The sequence below is a fragment of the Falco peregrinus genome, chromosome 1 (assembly GCF_023634155.1).
Source record: "Falco peregrinus isolate bFalPer1 chromosome 1, bFalPer1.pri, whole genome shotgun sequence".
Classification (NCBI taxonomy): domain Eukaryota; kingdom Metazoa; phylum Chordata; class Aves; order Falconiformes; family Falconidae; genus Falco; species Falco peregrinus.
Genome location: NC_073721.1, coordinates 130,622,533 through 130,642,537, shown reverse-complemented (window position 1 = coordinate 130,642,537; position 20,005 = coordinate 130,622,533). Strand labels below are relative to the sequence as shown.

General features: G+C 54.3%; 2 protein-coding genes across 4 annotated transcripts in view; one reads left to right on the top strand and one right to left on the bottom strand.

The window, feature by feature from the left end:
• The first annotated feature begins 801 nt into the window (after positions 1-801).
• Positions 802-9,545, top strand: LOC101915726 (sodium/nucleoside cotransporter 2). The gene is made up of 17 exons (XM_013295365.3): positions 802-928; positions 1,001-1,095; positions 1,549-1,640; positions 2,088-2,277; positions 2,643-2,784; positions 3,578-3,691; positions 4,080-4,157; positions 4,528-4,608; positions 4,958-5,038; positions 5,177-5,302; positions 6,530-6,660; positions 6,846-7,014; positions 7,210-7,407; positions 7,855-7,936; positions 8,460-8,558; positions 9,019-9,130; positions 9,207-9,545. The coding sequence occupies exons 1-17, from the start codon at positions 860-862 to the stop codon at positions 9,328-9,330; spliced, it is 1,983 nt and encodes a 660-aa protein (XP_013150819.1). The 5' UTR covers positions 802-859; the 3' UTR covers positions 9,331-9,545.
• A 280-nt stretch (positions 9,546-9,825) lies between these two features.
• ALPK3 (alpha kinase 3) overlaps positions 9,826-20,005 on the bottom strand; it is a 34,513-nt gene continuing 24,333 nt past the window's right edge. For all 3 annotated transcript variants that reach the window (XM_055819395.1, XM_027780032.2, XM_027780031.2), the window contains 9 exons: positions 16,445-18,293; positions 15,174-15,321; positions 13,644-13,771; positions 13,334-13,369; positions 12,938-13,212; positions 12,495-12,583; positions 12,052-12,269; positions 11,807-11,855; positions 9,826-11,636 (listed from right to left, as the gene is read on the bottom strand). In XM_055819395.1, the coding sequence (XP_055675370.1) occupies positions 11,315-11,636; positions 11,807-11,855; positions 12,052-12,269; positions 12,495-12,583; positions 12,938-13,212; positions 13,334-13,369; positions 13,644-13,771; positions 15,174-15,321; positions 16,445-18,293 (3,114 nt within the window). In that variant the 3' untranslated portion in view covers positions 9,826-11,314. The remainder of the gene's footprint in view (positions 11,637-11,806; positions 11,856-12,051; positions 12,270-12,494; positions 12,584-12,937; positions 13,213-13,333; positions 13,370-13,643; positions 13,772-15,173; positions 15,322-16,444; positions 18,294-20,005) is intronic.

Here is a 20,005-nt window from a genome sequence, read left to right as displayed (position 1 = left end):
CCCCACTCGTTTCATTTAAGGTTTGGTCACTTCCTTCAGTGGACCCTAAATCTCACACTGCAGGAAGCAGGCAATGACCCTGCTATCTCCACCCACTCCATGCAGACTTCTATGACTCTCCTCCAAAGCAAGGACAACCCCTTATTCCTTCTGTCCTCACACAGAAATGGTCCAATGGTCAATCATTGCCTTCTCTGCAACTTCTCTGCTCTTTTCTCATCCTTCTCCAGATATAGGGTGTCCAAGTGGGATGCTCCAAGGGTTCCTGGCCTGGTATAGCACTGATTCTTCTGTCTTTGCTGAACCAGTTCTCAAGTATGATGCTCCTTTAGGACCAGTCCCCATGCACGCTACCACTTCTTCCTACCCATTGCTCCTGCACTGTACTGTTACCAACATGAAAGGACTTTGTTCCTTACCTTAATTGGTTGCACCAACAGCTCTTGATGAGACATGCAGCCAGATTTATTTTTTGCAAAATCCCACTTGCAAAGGGGCTTACGGAGGCTGGTGGCCACAGCCACCAACTTGGAGGAGTACCAGCTCTCCCTGCTGCCTCTAGTCCTCTCCTGTAATTCCTCTGAAGTGCAGAAAAGCAAAGACCTTCCCAGAGAACAAGGAAGTCAGCACACCAGCCCCATGGCTTGAGGACCCCATGGGATGGTCCCTTGATATGCTGGTGCAGGAACTGCTCTGAATCCCTACTGCAAAGGACATTCTCCTCTTGGAGACCCAAAACTGAAAATAGGGGTTGGACATCCATCCTTTCCAGAACTGATCCTGTCTTTCTTTCCCCAGCCAGCACTGGACCCTCACAGTGCTGTTTCTGTAATGCATTGAAGCTGTGGCACTTCTGGAGATGGAAGAAAACCAGATAACCCTGGGCAACCTTGAGAAGGGCGCTGATAACCCAGCTTTCAGCTCCGTGGTAAGTCCCTCCTTCCCCTCCAGCTGGAGTACAGGAGCTGCTCAGGGTGCTCCAGCTAATGGTGTTTTCCAGGGGGAGGAGAGACTCTATGAGGAACATGATGGTCCATGTGGTGAGAGTGAAGAGGAGAGGAGAGAAGGGGAAGGGAGATTCTCCTCCTACTGCAGGTAGGATAACCCCTTTATGTAGGGTATTTCCAGTGGCCGTAGCAAGTCTACAATCCTTGGGCCAGCAATTTTCCTGGAACCAAACCTGATCTGGGAGCAGAGTAGGGTTGTATTGACCACATAGGGGAGACAGTGCCTGACGGCTCCATATGGCTTTGTAGGGTGGCAGTGGCAGGTGTCTATCCCCATAGCAGCCACCTAGCGCAAGCCTCCACTCACGGTGCCTGGGGTGTGTGGTGAGGTCTCCCCTGCCATAACAGGCCAGCCCACTCCTCCTGGGAGTGGGCAGCAGAGGTGCTAGAGGCCACGGCACACCCACACCACCATGCTGCTGCCACAAGCTCCCTCTGGGAGGTATGGTTGTGGTCTGGCTCCATTGAATTGGGCTCGGTTGGGTTGATCTTTGGAATCCACCTTCTGTGCCTCTCATGTCCGGCATATGACTCTCCCCAGGAAGGCCCTGCAGCCGGTATCCAAGGCAAAGCACTTCTGCAAGGCTCATGCCAAGGTGTTGAGAAGAGTCATCCTGTGGCTTCTTGGAATAGGTGAGGACTTCTGGCACTGAAGCCTCATCTCCACATCCCTTTGGATGGCTGTGCCCTCAGCCTCCAAGCGCTGGGCATGGCCACCCATGTGGAGGTTGTATCTGCTCTCACCAGCCCCACTGTCTGTCACCTCCTCACCCCACCACTCCTGTCCATGAGGACTACCTGCACCTCACTGTCCTCCTTCCCTTTCTCCACCTGCCCAAAGGGTATGCTGTGCCTTTTCTGCTCACTCCATGTGCTCCCAGACAGCCAAAGTGCTGTCACCAATGAGCCTGGCTGCTGGGGTGGTGCTGCCCAAGTCCTCCTCGTGCACAGATGGGAGCCTCAAGGGTGGCCAGGGAAGGACATTTGGAGGAAATGAACCTCACTGTTGGCCCCAGATAGTGTTATGAATCCGTGACCCTATGGCCCTGATGTTTCTGACCCTCAATGTGCCTTCTCCAGCCTACCTGTGCTACTTTATTGCGGCCTGTTGGCTCAATTTCCAGCGAGCCCTTGCCTTGGTTGTCATGACTGCTGTGGTTGTTTTCTTCATCTGTTGGAACCTCTTCAAGAAGCACTGTGGGGCAAAGGTATTGCTGCTCCTCAGCTCTGTTTGGAAACGCTTCCATAAGTTCTGGCCATGGTTGAAATGGTGAGTCAGGAAAAAGCAGGACCAGATCCCCCCCAGTGCCCACATCCCCTCTCCCATGGCTGCCCGGCCAGCATGACCAATGGCCAGTGGCATTGGGCACATGCCCTAGTGCTGTGCAGGTACCTCATGAATGATGAGGCATGGCCCAGCCTGGGAATCACTTAAAAGCCATGGTAGAAAGCTCTTGCTACTCTACCTCTGTAGCGTAATGGCTGTTCACACCCCTTGTTTGTGCCCAAGCCCCAGGTTTCTTTAGATGCATGGACCTTACAGTGGCATCTCCCACACAATTAGCTCCTACCCTTCGTGAGCTGCTCTCCCCATGGTGACATCCTCTCTGTGACAGTCTGTGATTTCCTTTGCAGGCTTCTGTTTGTGGCCCACCTGGGAGGCCTGATTATGTGGCTGGCTTTGAACACCTCCGGAAATCCAGAGCAGCTCATCTCATTAGCTGGCTTCTGCTTTTTGGTGCTGTTCCTGTTTGCCTGCTCCAAGCACCATGGTGAAGTATGTGTTTCGGGTGTAGCTTGGCCATTGGTCCTCTCGCAGGAGGTGGCCATCCAGCAAAGGGGAACAAGTGTTTCCTTCCCACTGGCATCCCCTGACTGCACATTGCTGGAGCTCCCTGGAGGGAGCAGAAGCACAGTAGACATCCTGGGCAGAGCTGGGCACAGCCTGGGGAGCCAAGCTGGTCAGGTGGACAGAGCCCCAAGCCACCTCACTGCTCTCCTTCCCACTGCTCAGCCCATGGCTCCCCCACAGTGCCTCCATCCTGTTCTCTACCATGTCCCTCATAGTGGGTCATACCCAAAGACCCAGCAACAGCCCCATGCCTGAGCTTCAGGTGCCTGTGGGTGGAGGGTGGGCCTGAGCTTTGGGTGCCCTGGGTGACTTGGGCAGAAGTGATTGAAGTCCCAGTGGCTTCCAAGCCAACCTCCTTCAATATTTTGGGCAATGCCTCCATTTGCCTCCCCCGAAGGGTTAATGAATAAGAAGTTTTGATCTAGCTGGTCTGTACTACCAGCCAAACCACCAGAAGGTCTCTGTGCTCATCTCTGCCTGGGTGAGCCTGGCAGGGTACATTGCACCAGCCAGTTCCCGAGTCTCACCAACTCACCTTCCTTATCACTGAACTATGTGGGTTTCTGTGACACTTTCTGTTTTAGTGTCCCCATGAGTCTCACCGAGGGCACAGTGTAATGGCGTTTGCCATGTGCAGCTGTTGAAAGAGCAGGAAGCAGAGAGGGAAGTCTTTAGACTTTGCTAACATTTCAGTCTCCATTCTGCTCTTGGCCCATAGGTGTCCTGGAGAGCTGTTTTCTGGGGTCTTGGCTTAGAGTTCTTATTTGGACTCTTGGTCCTCCGAACAACCCCCGGCATTCAAGCCTTCCAGTGGCTGGGTGACCAGATCCAGGTACTGTATCTACTCACCCCAGCCTGTGCTTGCACTCTCCATTTAGCCCACCCTGGGATCAGCAAGAAGGGCAGAGGGTGGCATGAGGCGGAGAAGCTGCAGGGACTCGACACTCACAAACATTTTTGTTTGGGACTGGAGAAAAGCCAGCTCTTTCCTGGTTTTCTGCAGCCCAGACCGTTTGGTGCAGTCTCCCTTGCAGGTTGGAGCAGTGCCCTGTGGCTTGGAGACAGCCCACCAGTGTCCCCAGCTTTGGTTTCAGAGGGTCATTCTCTGGCAGGGCAGTGAAGTGAGCTGTGGGTACAGACCCCCTGTGAGGTAGAAGTGAGATGTCAGGGAGAGAGCTGATGGAGCTCACCGCCCTATCATGTAACTTCTCCACTTGCAGTTCTTCCTGGGCTACACCACAGCTGGCTCCAGATTCGTCTTTGGAAACACACTCATTGAAGAAGTCTTTGCCTTTCAGGTCAGCTTGGGGAATGGAGTATGGGCAGGGAGAGCCAGAGCCTGGCTTTATACTGCTCTGGCTGCCTTGCTGGGTCCTGGAGAGCATGGAGCTAAACACAGCCAGGATTGCTGCAGCAGAGCTCAAGCAGCTCAAGGATAGGTCTCCCTCAGCTTTGTACCCACCCATGAACCTCCTCAATGCCATGGAAGGTTTGCACTGGTCCCTGTCCCTCCTTCCAGCCTGGCCCAGTGTTGTGACACCCCAGTAGTGTGATCTGGCTATGCAATACCACACCATGCTCACAGGACAGAGCATCTTGGTACCCAGGTATACTGAGATGTGTTTCTCAGCTTTCCTTTAACCCTGTGCTCTGGTGCCTTGCCTGCAGGCTCTGCCCATTGTGGTTTTCTTCAGTTGTGTGATGTCCATCCTCTACTACCTTGGTGTCATGCAGTGGCTCATTGTCAAGGTAGGGCCTCACACCTGTTTCTGGGATGGTGCTGGAAAGGAAAAGAACCTGTTGGGTTCTCTGACTACTATGATCGGCTGAGGGAAATCCCAGGAAAATTGGCATGGTACTAGTTTGGGGCGATTTGTCTTGCAAGACAGGACATATCTAAGGAATGGACACAACCCCCTTCTTTCTTGCATGTCCCCCTGAGAAAGCCCAGCCTTTGAGTTGATGTTGCTACCTGGTCTGTGGGTGCTTCCCAAGATCACTTCTCTGCAGCTTGAGGGCCAAACAGTGCCCTGCTTCATGGGGTGGGTGGCTGGGTGCCAGGAGCCTTTGTGAGCATGGTGGCCTTGTCTTTCTCCAGATCTCTTGGCTGCTTCAGGTTTCGATGGGCACCACACCCACTGAGACCCTGAGTGTGGCAGGGAACATCTTCGTGGGACAGGTAAGGTCCTGGGCAGGAGATCCAGCTCCTTAGCCTTTGCAGCTGACCCTGCTCTGGAGGAAGGGTCTTCTCCCTTCCCAGGGGACCTGCAGCCCTGTGTTACCGTATCTAAGGACAACAGGGTTTTCTCTCTTGCAGACTGAAGCCCCGCTGCTCATCCGCCCATACCTTGCAGACATGACCCGTTCAGAAATCCACGCTGTGATGACTGGTGGCTTTTCCACCATTGCAGGCAGTGTGATGGGTGCCTACATATCCTTTGGGGTGAGTGCCTGAGCAGATGTATGCCATGTGTTCCCTGCTATGGGGTCCTGACATGCAAGAACTGTCCTGGACTTGCAGGTGGGAGAAGACCTCCAGCAGGTGCCCCATGGTGCCCTTCCATAAGCAGGGTGAGGGCAGGGTACCTCCACGTCCAGTCTCACCTTTGCTGGCCAGGCCAGAGCCTTGAAGCCCTGCCCAGTAGAATGCACTGCCATGGGACTCTCACCACATGTCCCTGCACAGCAAGCAGGGCAAATCTCACCACAAGGTAATTGAGCCTGGAAGGACCCTCTGGGGGTCTCTGATCTGCCCTCTTGCCCAAGTGAGGTGACAGCAAAGCCCAAGGGGCTGCAGAGGGCCTTGTCCAGGCTGGTGGTGGACATCCCCACGGATGGAGATCTCCCCCCACCTCTCCGGTCCACCCCACAGGTGCCTTGGTCATGGAGAACAGTTTTTTCCTTATATCCAACTCAAATTTCCCCACTGAAACTGTGCTGTTGATTCTCATCCTTTCACTGGGCATCTCCAAGCAGTCTTCCCTGCCATCTCAAGTAGTTGGGAACAGCAACTACAACCCCCCCCAGCCCTCTGTTCTCCCAGCCAAACAAGTCCCATCCTCCAGCATCGCCTTGGCACCCCCGGGAATGCCCTCTTCAATTCATCAGTGTCTCAGCCCTGGACACGGTGTCCAGACATGGCCTCATCAGTGCTCTGTAATGGGGAATAAACCTTCCCCTTGACCTGCTGGCTGAGCTCCTGCTATTGAAACATTAATTAGTCTCCTTAAACAGGGAGCCAAGGGTAAAAGGTCAGAGAAATGAGACATTGCCACTCGGGGGGCAGGGCAGGGGTGAGACTGGGTTTGGCTCTTCATCAGCAGGTAGAAGTTCACAATGTTGCACAACGTCTTGCTCTGATACTGATAAAAAGGGACAGGGAAGGGACAAGAACCATCACAATTAGGTCAAATGGCAGGAGAGACTAACACCTCCAAGGCTGTGCTTGCTGCTGCTCCAGCAGTGTCTCCATCCAGGCGAGCTGCCCTATGTGCTGTGGCCAGCTGAGATGGGAAACCCAGGCAATTTTCCCAGCCTGAGCAATTTGAGAGCCCTGAACTGCTCCAAGCATTGCTGGCCAATGCCAGCTGTGTGCAGGGGTGCCCTGGGGTGACACGTCACAGGGGTCAGCCTTGCAGAGGTGCCCTAGCCAATGGTCTGTGTGTTGCAGATAGATGCGGCATCACTGATTGCAGCCTCTGTGATGGCTGCACCCTGTGCCCTTGCCATGTCCAAACTCGTCTACCCTGAAGTGGAAGAGTCCAAGTTCAAGGGCAAAGCAAGCATCCACCTCTCCAGTGGGTGAGTGTGAGGAGAGGGATGGTGGAGTCGGAGGGCTGCACATGTCCCGCCAGTGTGGGGAGCCATGGAGGCACAAGTGGACATTGTGGGTGGCCCAAAGTTGGGAGAACCTGTGCTGTGCAGACATCAATGGGCTGAGAGCTGACCTTGCACAGGGGATGCCACTGGGGCCTTTATCCACACAGGGAAGAGCAGAACATCTTGGAAGCTGCAAGCAACGGAGCTGCCGCCTCTGTGGGGCTTGTGGCCAACATTGCAGCCAACCTCATCGCCTTCTTGGCGGTGCTGGAGTTCATCAACACTGCTCTGCACTGGTTTGGGGAGATGGTAGACATCGAGGGACTCTCCTTCCAGGTACCCCCGGGGCAGCTCCATGGTCTGGGCTGCCAGATCCTGCATCACGCCACCTATCTCCACCTTTGCCCACTGCCTTGGTAGGCTGCAGAGACCCTTGCCGGGCGTTTGGCAAATGCTGGCAGGAGGTGTCCAAGCTGGCGGCTATGTGGATGGTCAGCTCTGAATTGCTCCTTTCTGGAATGCTTTCCCCAGCTGATCTGCTCCTACGTCCTCATGCCCGTGGCCTTTCTCATGGGGGCAGACTGGGCAGACTCGCCACTGGTGGCCGAGCTCTTGGGGATCAAGATCTTCCTGAACGAGTTTGTGGCATACCAGCAGCTGGCCACGTACAAGAAGAACCGTCTGTCAGGCCTGGAGGAGTGGGATGGGAGCCGGAAGCAGTGGATATCTGTGAGGGGCACCTGCCACCCTGCCATGCCCAGGGCAGGGGTGCAGTCAACAAAAATGGGCCATGGGACCCGGCTAGGCCAATAGGTGGTGGGCAGGCAGGGGGATGACAGTGTTGGGGGTGGGAGGGCACCTCTGGCCAGCTAGACTTGGATGGTCACTAACTTTGGGTATGGGATCATCCTGAAGGAGTCCGTGAAGCCTTTTCCCATTTATCCTGCTCCCTGGGGCAGATCATGGTGCTACAGGGCTCCCTGTCCCCTCAGCCCAGCCTCTCCCAGGAGCAAGCTACCATCTGCATCCTCGCTCTCAAAAACAGCTGAAGGAGAAAGGATGGAGGTGGGGGGGGTGGGGGTGTCCTATCTCCATCACGTCTGTCTGGGCTGGGAGCTATGACATTGTGCTCAGCTCTGGGTGCAGGCAACTTTCCCCTGCTGCTGTGCCCTCCAGGAAAGAGCCGAGAGCATTGCCACCTTTGCCCTCTGCGGATTCGCCAACCTCAGCTCCATTGGGATCATGCTGGGAGGCCTAGGTGAGTGTGACCTGCTTTCTGGGTGTGTGGGCATGATGCAGGGGGATCTGGGCCCAAGGAGCAAGGGCTCAGCTGTGGCAGGAGGAATTTGCTGCCCTCAAGCTCCATGTTCGGTCTCTGCCAATGCACAGATAAGAAACAGGATTTGCATGGTGACAGATGATTTTGCACTGCACCCATGGGCAAGAGCACATGCACATCCCACACACCCAAACACTACCCAGCCATGGGGCACAGAGCAGACACTCCAGTGCTGAGAGTGCTGGGGGCTCTGGCTGATCACCCATGGGTGCAGGGTGGGCACAGTGCTCTGTCAGCACCCACCACTGCCAGGACAGGCAGACAGCATGCCGGGTGCTGGCTGGGATCACCATGTCCTCTAGACACCAGAGGCTGGGGTGTGCAGGACACTTATCTGGCGGAGCCAGCTGGGGACCCGGGACACATCCCTACCCATCCCCCAGCCTGGGACAGAGCCAGAGCAAGACTCTGACTCACCCCAGTCTCTGCTTTGCCCTTGCAGCTTCCATGGCACCCCAACGCAAGGGTGACTTAGCCTCCATCGTGCTGCGAGCCCTGCTCACTGGTGCCTGCGTCTCCATGCTCAATGCCTGCCTGGCAGGTAGGTGCTTGCCCACTGCCAGCAGGGCCAGAAAGAACCAGAGAGGGACAGGCAAAGGGCTGAAGATCCCTGTAAATGCAGATGCAGGGATGAGGATGGCTGACCTGCCCTCCCCATGACTCTGCCAGAGCCTCCAAACCCTCTGCTCTCCCCACGTGGCTTTGCCAGTGGCTGCCTAAGCCCAATAACTCTGCTGGGGCCCCTCATCCTCATCTGGGCTGGGGACATATCAAGGGCAGCTTTTGGGCCACTGCACAGTTCCCTGGGGTCACTCCTGCAAGCAGAACATGGACACATGGGACCCACAAGCACAGTCCCAGGTACAGAATTTGCAAGGAAGCATAGTTGGCATATGGGATTTGACAACAGGGTGGGGTACAGGACCTCCAAACATGCTCAGGGCATGGGATTTGCATGCATGGTCCCTGAAGAACCCCAGCCAGGAGACCTTGTCCCCCAGGTCTCCTTCATGTGCCAACGGAGGTGGGCAACTGTGTGACCTTCCTCAGTACTGCCAACTTCAGCTCTACCAGCTACACCATGTACACGTGCTGCAAGCAGCTCTTTGCCAGGTGGGTGTGAAGGTCCTGCCCAGGGAACCAGGTGCTGGGACAGCAGCTCATCCTTACCATGCTTCTCTCCTTCCAGCTCGGTGCTCATGAACGGGACACTCTCCTTCACAGGAGCCTGGGCCAGTGTGGGGGACAGCACGCTGTGCCTGACGCAATGCTGCAGGCATTACAACCACACATCCTGTGCAGGGACAACCTAGAAATGTGCAGGCAGCTGCCTGGGAACACCAGGGTTTGCTAGGCCTGGCCCCAAAGGCAGAAAAAAAACCTAGCAAGAGACCTGTGCATTTAGTCTTCTCCACTCCAGTGATGACTGATAGCCACATGCACCCTGCAACCAGCACCCTTCAGTGCTGGCCCTGTGGACATGAGGGAACTGCTCCCAAATAAATCATGGAAAGCCCCATGTACTTGCCCTCAGGCCCCTGACTGCAGTTGTCCCACATGGCATGAGGTGCTGTGCTCCGGGTACACCCCACAACAGCAGCTCCCATAGCCAGTGTCTACTGCAGACCCTCACAAGCCAAGCCTCCACCAGGTCCCAGCTTTAGGGTCCAGCCAAGCCACCCTCTTCTACCCTGTGGGGTGCAGATGGGGGTAAAGCCATTACTTGAAGATGATTCCTTCCCCTGAGCACAAAGCCACCTGTCCTGCTGTGGGTGCATCTTTTCTGCAGGGACCACAGTGCCAGGGAGTAGGCCAGTCCTTTTTGCTTTATTGCACTCGAGAGCACCCATTTGCCAAGGCAGATACATTCTGTACATTGTTATTTTACAATGACCCAACAACAAAGCCCCAGGACCCCAGAGCACACCTTACTCCCAGCTCAGTCCATTCCCTCCTCCACCAGGCTGAACCAAGCCACTGTTTCAGACACCACCATGCTGGATGGCATTGCTGGTGGCCAGCATCCTCCTCCAAAGCCCTAGGAAAGGCCATGCTCTGCAGCAAGATGAAGCAGGCAGTGCTGAGGCTGTTTCCAAGCCTTGCTGCCCACTGCCATGCTCTGCTGGCTGCAGCCTGAGTGAGCTGACAGACACAAGGGAGGCTTGACGCAACACACAGTGTTTTACTCTCCAGCATGAGCATCAGTGCCTGTCCGTCACTGCCTCCTGCAGCAGGATCTGGAGAAGGTGCTGTTAGTGGCCACCAGGGTATGGCATGTGCCAAGCAAGGGTGATGCTAAGCAAGCATGATCAGGTCATGCTATGGGGCTGGGCATGGTGGGCAAGGTCTGCAAATGGCAGGTGGGCAAGGAGAGGTGAGCCCTGTGGGCTGGACACCCACATGTGCCAAACCAGTGCCTGACACAGCCAGGAGGTCTCCCCTTGGCCCTGCTCCCAGGCACCCTGTGTGAGGTAGAGCATCCTTAATGGGTGCTGGCCAGCATGCCAGAGCAGCACCGCCACCCTCAGCATCCACCCAGCAAGGGGGTGGGAGGCTCACCCCAGGGTGCAGGGAAAGCTGGGAGGGCAGGGGTGCAAAATCGCAACCCTGTGCAGCTGCCGGTACAGATGCCAATGACCCACCATGGAACTAGCCTGTACCCCAGAGTCCTACGCAACAGCAGCAGGAGCCCTGCAGCTCACCTCTGAACCCCTCTGCAGTAAAACGTTCTAAAAGTGTGCCAGGGCGAATGAGACCACCTGGGCGCTGTTGGGGTTCACATCCCTTGACACAGACCGCTGGCAGGGCTTGGCCTGGTCACTTTATGGAGGACACAGAGGGATGTGAGGTGCTGGGAGCCCGGAGGGCAGCTGGGACTCTCAGTTTGCTGGTGGATGGGGGGAGCCAAGGAGGGTGCCTGGCACCTGCAAAGCCTGAGGGAGCACGTCTGACAGCCCCTGCCTTAAGGAAGGCAAACAGAGAATTGAGAGAGGAAAGCGAGCCCAAGTGTGGAGGGGTACGTGGCCCCACAGGCTCCACCCCCAGCAGCAGCTCTTATGAAGAGGTATTGGTGAGGGGGTCCACACTGCCCACAGCCCCCCCTGGGACCCCAGCTGAGCTGCTCACACTAGCACACGTCACACAATGCAAGCACTGCAGGCTGGGGTGGGCGCTAAAGGGAGGAGAGTGGCAGCAGTGACTGCTGCCAGGGTCTCTGCTTCCCAGCCTGGTCACGTGCTGCCTCCGGGCTGCTTGGGCTGGGGTCCAGTCAGGGGTCCCAGCTGCAGTGGGCTCTGGCTACTGTGGGCGGCCAGACCTGTTGCTCTCTCCTGACCCAGGTTTGGAGGCTGCCAGGGCCTCCCCTGTTTCTGCAGCTCTGCGGGAGCTCTTGGGGCTCACAGCAGCCTTGCGGGTACCCTGGGGACTCGCCAGCCCTTTCTTCTGGAGCTGAGGACTGGACTGGGCAGATTTCCTACCCATGGAGGGGCTCTTGGAGCCCTTGGGCTTGGCTGGCTCCAGTGTCTTCAGGCCCAGGATGCTGCAGTAATGGTTACACTGGTGAGCAGCCACGAATTGCTCCAGCAGGGAGGGAAAACAGCTTTCCTTCAGCCCCTGGTACCTGCCAACACAGCTGTCCTCAGACCTTACTTTGCACCAGGAGATGTCCTGCCAGAGCAGGAAGCCAAGGACAGAGCCCAGCCATGCTCACCACCATGGCCCTTCGCCACGTGATTGGCAAAGCTGGGAACAGCCAGGGCCACCCTGCACCAGCAGCTCAGGGTCACTCACCCTTTCAGGTTGGTAGCAATCCGCACGTTGGTCATCTTCCAGCCCACTCCTGTAATGAAAGGGAGGACAACTAGTCTCTGCACAGAGAAAACCGGGCACCAGCACCAAGGGCAGGTTATCCTGCTGGGAAGCTGGCTCCATGGCATGTGGGGAAAGAGGCAGAAGGGCAAGGCTGGGGTTTTTTCTCCTCTTACAGGCCAGAGGGTAGCAAGGGGGCACGGGAATCAGATGGGAGATCCCTTTACCTTCCATGTCAGTCACAAGGATGTTTCCATTTGTCCACTGGTAGACCCAATGCTGAAAAGTGCAGCATTTGAGCACAATCTCTGAGGTGCCTCGTGCCACCAAGTTGCCATCTCTCTCAGTGACACAGTACTGCTCACAGGGCCCGCCCAAGTCCTCCTCCATTGTGGCATAAGGGATGTTGTTGGCCGGGCGGTAGATCAGATACAGAGGAATTATCCTGTGTGGGAGCATACAGATGGGGTCAGCATCAGCTGCTGAGCTCTCCCACTGCAACAAGTGGAGATTCACACCGCAACCCTGGCTTTTGCATTTGCCCCAACACCTCTTCTGTCTGAGGGACATCCCTTTGGGATGTTCCCAGCACCCATGGGGAACTCTCTCACTATGCCCCAGCATGCTCTGCTGGGATGTCAAGCCAGTGGAGCTGCAGCACCTTACTTACTCGGGCACTGCTCCAAAATCAGGTACAGCTCGTGCCTCAGCAGCAAAGATCTTGCAGTACTCACGGCTGGAGTTCTGGATTTTACATTCCTGGAGATGCAAACAGAAGAGTCAGGGACCTGTTTTGTCTTGTACCAATTCCTCCCTGGGACCCTGTGCCTGGCCAGGCATCCCCTGGGCCCACTGCCAGTTGCTTCCCTGTCCTGGTGGTCAAAGGACAAGGGACAGGAAAGCTCGGAGCAGCTCCATGTTGCTCAGAGAGAAGAGCTGAAGCAAAGTACAACAAGGACATCACCAGCTCACTGGAACGTGGCCCCACCCCTCCAAAGCATTCGAAAAGTGGAAGGAAATGGAGCATGTGGGCACGAAGGTGGGGACCATGGCATAGGCAGATGGGGAGGGTGTGGGGGAAACAGGTGGAAGGTGACCCACAAGGATGCCCACCTGGATGGTGATATCGTAGTTCTTCTCAATAAGGCTGTTCTCATTCTTGGTCCCAAAGGCAATGAAATTGTGCACTTTGATGACACAGGTGCAGCCAGACTCAAAGACAGGCTCCAGGCCATAGATAGCTCTGGCACGGCAGGCTTTGCGCAGGAAACCGGCACCCACTTCCACGTCCTCACTCACCACACGCCCGAAGAGTTTATCCCCCCAGTAGCCTGCGTCAGCCAAACCCTTCGCAAACACCATGGGCGTCATCTCAATCTCCTCTCCAACTGAAGGAGGGAACAGCTGGTGAGGGGGGGCAACACAGGCATGTCCTGCCCCTACCATAGAGCTGCCTGCCCCCGCACAGGAAGGGGCAGCAGTTGCAGCTCGTCAGCATGTGGCCCTTACCTTCAATCTCTTCCCGCAAAATAAATCCTGACAGCACTACAGGAGACAGAAAGCAAAGAGAAGTGTCAAGGTCCTGCCAGAGTCCCACCCTGCCCCATGCACTTCCACACCAAGGGACAGCAAGGAGGATGGTGTGAATTGCTCATAAATTAGGACATGGAGGCAGATGCATCTCACAGAGGTGGTGTTATGGGGCATGCAAGGCTCGCCCTCCACAGCCTAGCACCAAGCCCTATTTGCAGTTTGTCACACCACCCCACAGCACACCCAGGCAGCTGGGAGAGCTGTAGGGCTGCTGAGGGCTCCTCACCTTCTGGGCTGAGCAGGAAGTCAGTGGAGTCAGTGCCGTACTCGTTGCTGATCACACACCGGTAGACCCCGCAGTCCTTCTGGGATGCCTGCACAATAGCCAAGGCTGCCTGGCCCTCGTCTCCAGCACTGGAAGAAACCAGAGCATAGCCTCAGCCCTGTATGATGCGTGGAGGCACACAGGAGCCCTATGACAGCCACTGCCCTTGGAGGGCTGGAAAAGGGCTACAAAGGAAGCCAGCCCAAGGGGATCCCAGCTACTCCCTGGCACCTCATGGCACCAGGAGTCCCACCCTCAAGTTTGTACTCACAGAGATGCTTATCTTCCAGGCAAGCCCTGCAAAATCTGTCTGGGATTGGGCTACACACTACTGAGCCTCTGAGTGTAGCTGAGTCAGGGCTGTGCTTGGGCTAACAGAACAACATCTGGATGAGATGGCTGGAAGCCAAACAGCCACAGAGATGTCCAGCTTAATCTTCAGCTGTTCATGAGTGAGGGTAGACACCACTCACCATCCTGCAGCCCACTCCTCTCTGAGGGACTGGCAAAGCACGAGCTCTGTATCAGTAGGCTGCCAGTCTTCCCCAGCCTGCAGCACCAAGCTTTGGTCTGGCAGTTCCTCTAGCCAAGGTGGCAACATACCTGGCAGACATGTCTCCACAAGAACCAAAGGCCTACCCCACACAGCCAGTGTGAACCAGCATGGGGGCTATAAGCCAAAGAGGCAGGACCCTCATCCTGAGACCTGCTGGCTAAGCAGGCTCTGCTCTGGTCAGCTAGAAGGCAATGGCTACTCCTGGTCCACTTGCCTGAGCTCTAATATCTGCCACAGAAGATCATTTCTGCCCACTCATTATAAAGGGATGCTCAAAGGTATCAGGCAAATCCTATCCAATGTGGACGATGTTCCCACACAAGCTTCCTTGGGCTTGACAACTAGTTGCTCTACATAATGAACCCAAAAGAGCATTTGGGATATAAGCCACCCAGCTGTCTAAACATGCTTTCCCTGTGCAATGGCAATGTCAAGAGACAGAGAGGGCACAACCAGAGCTATTTTTTCCCTGTTGGTGCTTCCCAGTGGTGGTTGCATGGAAGTGCCTGCTTGGGTGCAGCATGCAGACCCTCCCAGCACAGCTGCCACCCTCACATATATCACTTGGGGTTTTGCAGCTCACATGCAGCTCTCAAACTCTGAGATGGGCACAACACCTTCCCTGCCCTCTCTGAGGTTTCGGTTCAGCCCCTGCCCTCCCTAGGGCTCTGCTACTCAAAGCATTGGCCCTTCAGCCAAACTTCCAGATGGAGCATCAATAGGATTAATTTGGCAGCAATTCCCTATCTGGGCAATCCCTCCCTCCCCGGGCAATGAGAAGATAAAGTTCACAACATACTATGCCATGCAATGAGCTTCCCATGCAGCCTTAACAGAAGGGGCAACTTCACCCCAGTAAACACAAGGAGCTGGGTTTAAAACATGAACTCAGGGCTATGCACAAGGACTACAATGAAGCAGAGCTGGCAGGTTACCTCCTTTGGGCTTCTGCTACAGGGATCTCATCTTTGTACCACATCAGCTTAGAATCAGTCAAAATATTGAAGAACTGGCACCAAAGTTTCAGGTTTCCTGATGCATCAGAAAATTGTTCTGCCCTGATCTTACGAATCACCTGCGGAGCTAAAGACAGGGTGCAAAGAGGTCAGTGGTGAGACACACAGTGCTGGCTGTAGCTCTGGGTACAGGCCAGCCTACTCCAGTGCTGCTGCTTAGGACTTTGGTGTTGGGTATCACATGTATGTCAACACAGCCTGGTATAACGTTACCTTCCCATTACCTCTGCCTGAATACATACAGTGGAATACAGGTGATACAAATTTGTTCAACAGCACAGCACTGCAATACCTAGTGAGGCTTGGCCAGAGGCAATGCAGAAAACCACTACACAATGTTGGAGGAAACAATCATCTACTGAAGTACGGATTTACCAAGGTTACTCCTACTTTTGCAAGAGTGCTGATTTCTGTGAAGATATCACCTGGCTCCCACAAGTGCTTCAACACCAGGATTACACCTTTTCAAATTCAACACCATGAAGGATCAAATTAGCATTGACCATGGAGTCATACCATACCATGGGGTTGACCACAAAAAAGGAGTGTGCATGCTGCTGATGCCCACTGGACCCCCAACCAGCATGAGTCACAGTAAGGACCAGGACATGGAGACCAAAAACAAGAGAATGATTGTTGCAGCACTCTCCAAACTATCACGCTGCAACAAGGTCTTTTACCACCTTATACCAGCATACTCTTCATACAGTCCCTCTGCTGCCTTCTCCTCATCCTGCCTTATCTAGGCCGTGTGTTCTCTCTTCTCTTACTTCTTACTTCTTCCTCTCTCTCCTTCTCTTCCTTGGCTACTCCCCCTTCATTGGCTCTCAACCACTTAACCACCCACAGCTGCACTTTATCTACATCGGCCAACCCACAGCTGTATATTATCAATGATAATTAACCCAGCTTCATTCTAATACAAATGATATGATTCCTTTAGCCAGGGAAGTCCAGGCTGCAGAGACAGGCAGTCTCAGCACTGCTGTCTCTTACATTCCTCCACGCTCCCTGTGCTAGGGAAGAAATCTTGGGACAGACTTCTGGCTTTCACACAGGCAAAGGGTGATGCTGAAAACCCTGCAAACGCAAACTCATGCAGCCCTAGCTGGCTATCATGGGCTCAGCTGGCCAGGTTCCCCCTGTAGGCAATAAGGAAATGTGCTTAATGGGATTACTTTTTCCCTTACCTTTAAATGGGTTATTTGTTTTCTTGGACTCTGCTGGCTGTGCTTCTGGCTTAGCATCTTCAGGGACCTCGTGGTCACCACTGCTGTCACCTGTGGGCTCCTCATACAACTTAGGAACCTCCAGTGTGGACATCTTCCTCACAAGGGTTGGCGAGCGCTGCTCTGCAGGAAGGGATGGAGCCAGGGCAGGCGACGGCAACAGGGCTATGTTATTCCTAGGCTGCCATGGTGAAATGGTAGGACTTCTCAGGTGCTCCAAGCTCTCTGGGGTTGCCTCCTCTTCCTCCCCCACCTGCTTGGTTTTTGGCAGGTATATTTTGCGCCGGGCCCCAGAAGCAAGCTCCTCTGGTGTGGCACAAGGTAGCACTGTCAAAGGGTCACCAGGGCTCTCTTTTTCAGGGCTCACTGGAGGCAAGTTGGATATGTTATTAGGAGGCTGCCCTGCTTCAGCTGCCAGCATACTGCCCACCACAATGGAGGGCACAGAGAGCTGGGGTGGTCCCTCTGCCTCAGGAGCAACCCGGGTACGTCTCTTTGGGGGCACAGGCCTGCAAGCCAGCATCTCCTTGCTGGTAACAAATTCCTCGTTAATCATGCCTGTGATCCGCCTGGATGTCCTGGGGGTCAGAGGCAAGCTCTCTGCTGTCTGGAAGAGCTGGTTGTTTTGTACCTTTTCCAAAACTCTCCTTGAGGTGCAGGGGCTCAGGCCTGCAATGCCCATCTCTGGGAGCATGGCTTCCTCTGCATTGGGCTGCTCCTTGTCCCTGGGGTCAGTGTCTTTTGTGGCATCCTGACTGCTATCTGACATTTTTAAAAGCAGCAGTAGATAGTTCTTCAAGGAGGAAACAAGGTTTTTGTGCTGCATCTCCTCCTCTAAAGACATCTCCCGAGGTCTCTCAGGCCTAGACAGGACCAGTGGTACTTGTGGCTGAACCTCAGCACCTCCTTCTAAAGTGCCTAAAGGTGCTGCCGGTTCCTGGCATGGAGCTGCAGCTGTTTGCTCTCCTCCTTCTTTCTCCTGAGGTCCTACAGGCACTGGTTTGGCACTCTCCTTCCATAAAGTGCTGGCTAAAAGCTTCTCTTGAGGGGCAGATCCATCTGCCATTTTGATTTTTGTTTCTCTGCTTGCAGGAGGCAGCAGCTGGGCTCCAGATGGGACCTCTCCTGCTGTGGCCTCTAATCCTGGGGCACCATGAGCTGCAAGCGGTACCTCCTGAGCCACCAACATCCCTGCTGCAGGAGCGGGAAGCAGCTCTTCCTTGACAAGCTGAACTGAAGCAGGAGCTGGTGTTTTAGTCTCCTGAAGTCCCAAAGGTGTCCCTCCTGCCTCCCCCTGTGAAGCCGCAGGAGATGGCTTTGTTGCACTGCTCTCTCCTGCCTCTGCACCAGGACAGCTCCCAGACAGCTCTGCTCCTGTCTCTTTGCTCTTCTCATCCTTGACTACTGTCTGTTGTGTGATTTGCTTAAGAAGAGTGTTGTCACCAGGCTCTGGAGAACTTGATTTCTTTAGCAATGGCTTCTCTTCACCTTGGCTTTTGTCTTCTTGATTTAACAGTCCTTGTTGGGTCTCTCTAACCTCAAGAGCATGGGAATGTCCTTCTGCTTGCTTCCTAGTGGGAGGGTGCTCCTTGCTGGACTGCACATGGTCTGGAGAAGGTGATGGTGGCTTTGGTGGCTCCTGAGGCCTCAGCTGAGAATTTGTCCTTTTCCCAGCCCCCCTGCTCTCCTGGGAGACAGGCACCTCTTTCCTGAGCTCCTCTAACTTACTGGCTTGCTGACCGGTCCCTACAATTGGATTGGACACTGGGTGTCTTAGGTCACTAGCAGACTGTCCCACTGCTGCTCCAACCTAGTGGGAAAAAATATATATAGAAAGTTAGCGTAATTTTACTGCCTGGGTCTGCTCAGTGGTGCTTGTGGTCCATATGTACCACATGGCACTGCCCAACTTCTGCTTCAGTCATAAGTATTAACTTGGTATCACTGATACTCACTCGTCCAGGGCCTCCTGGCTTCACCACTGTCCCGCAATAGTGGGTCCCACAGCCCCCTGTCATGCTGCACAAAACTTTTTTTTTTTTCTTCTAATCAACTCTTCTGCCTTTCAATGCCTTGGTTGTGCACAAAGAAGCAGGAAATCTACCTCTCTAAAACATTAAATGGTCTTTAATGCAGTGTTCTCTGACATGGTGCCTTCCCAAGGAGCAAAACTTTCCCATTTTTACCAGTCATTGCCAAGACCTTGTGTAATTTCCTTGCTCTTTTTTAAGACTCAGTGTTCCCCCTATACTATATCTGCAATCTCCACTGTGGGATTGGGTGATCGTCATGTCACACACCATCTGGATGAGGCTGCCCAAATGATTCATAGTGAAACTGTACACCGTAACGTTATCTGTGCTATTCAACCATCCTGTTTCTTTGACATTCGGGAAGCTCAAATGTTTCCGACTGCAGCTTGCACACTAGCAGACATTTCAGCAAACTGACCACTGTGATGGCTGAGCTTTACCCTGAGGAGATCTGGTGAAATCCTTCAGCCAAGGAGCACTATCTATTTTTGTAAGGTAAGGCTCAGGGGAGGCAGCAATAGCACTGATACATGCTGCGCCCAGCTGATACTCAGCTAGCAACACCAAGACAATCACATGGGAACAGGGCATGTACACAACAGGTTCTCCTTCCATCCCAGAGTATCTGCTGCTAAAGATTTTGAGGCCTCTGACTTGAGCTTTAAGCCTCCAAAAGGAGGTCCATGGGAAAGGAGCGCTGTGGCACTTACCCATTCTATTTTGTGCCACTTCAGCTTCATTTGAATCTTGGAAAAAACAGGAAAGGTAATGATGGTCTCAGCAAGCCCTTCCCCTGGCCACTGTTACAACAATGTGAGTATCAGAGGACTGGGGTGGGAAGAGCAGCATTAAGGGGGGCTATTACTGCACACACAATTCAAGTCTGCTTCCTTGGTAGACTACAAAGGATGCCAAAGGCTGGGCAGTTTGTCTCTGCACACAGGGTGTGCAGAAATAGGGCTCCACAGTTCACAGGGCTGCACGGGCACCCCCCAAATGCCACACATCCCTGCTGCTGCTCCCTTAGAACCATGTCCTGGGGGTCAGAGGCAAGTTCTCTGCTTGCCTGCTTCCACAGGCCGAGTGTCACAACACAGCACCCCAGTGCTCAGGCTTAAAAGGTATAATTTTAAGAGACAGATAGGCTTTATACAGTGAAACCCCACTGGGTTTTACCACACTATTAGGTCCTCCAAGGCACAGAAAGGTATGGGGATGGACACTGCCCAATCTAACCGCAGGGCCAGCCCTGGGCCCTCTGCACCAGGGGCTGAGCAGCACAGTGCCCAAGGGGGCCTGAGGTGGACCAAGGGTGGTGGTTCACCGATGGATGCACAGAGCTAGCTCTACACAATGGTGCTGGTCAATAAGGGCATCTCTTTGGCTGAAGAGGACTTGGGGGAAGTTTCCTTATCATTGGTGCACAAACTAAAGCTTATTCAGAAAAGCTTGCAGAAAGCTTTTCAGAAAGGCATCTGTCCTTAAGTAA

Coding starts and splice junctions, on each gene's coding strand:
- LOC101915726 (XM_013295365.3), top strand. CDS start 860: ATGGAAGAAAACCAGATAACCCTGGGCAACCTTGAGAAGGGCGCTGAT. Junction 7,015..7,209: donor TCGAGGGACTCTCCTTCCAG/GTACCCCCGGGG, acceptor TGCTTTCCCCAG/CTGATCTGCTCCTACGTCCT. Junction 8,559..9,018: donor GCTCAATGCCTGCCTGGCAG/GTAGGTGCTTGC, acceptor CTTGTCCCCCAG/GTCTCCTTCATGTGCCAACG.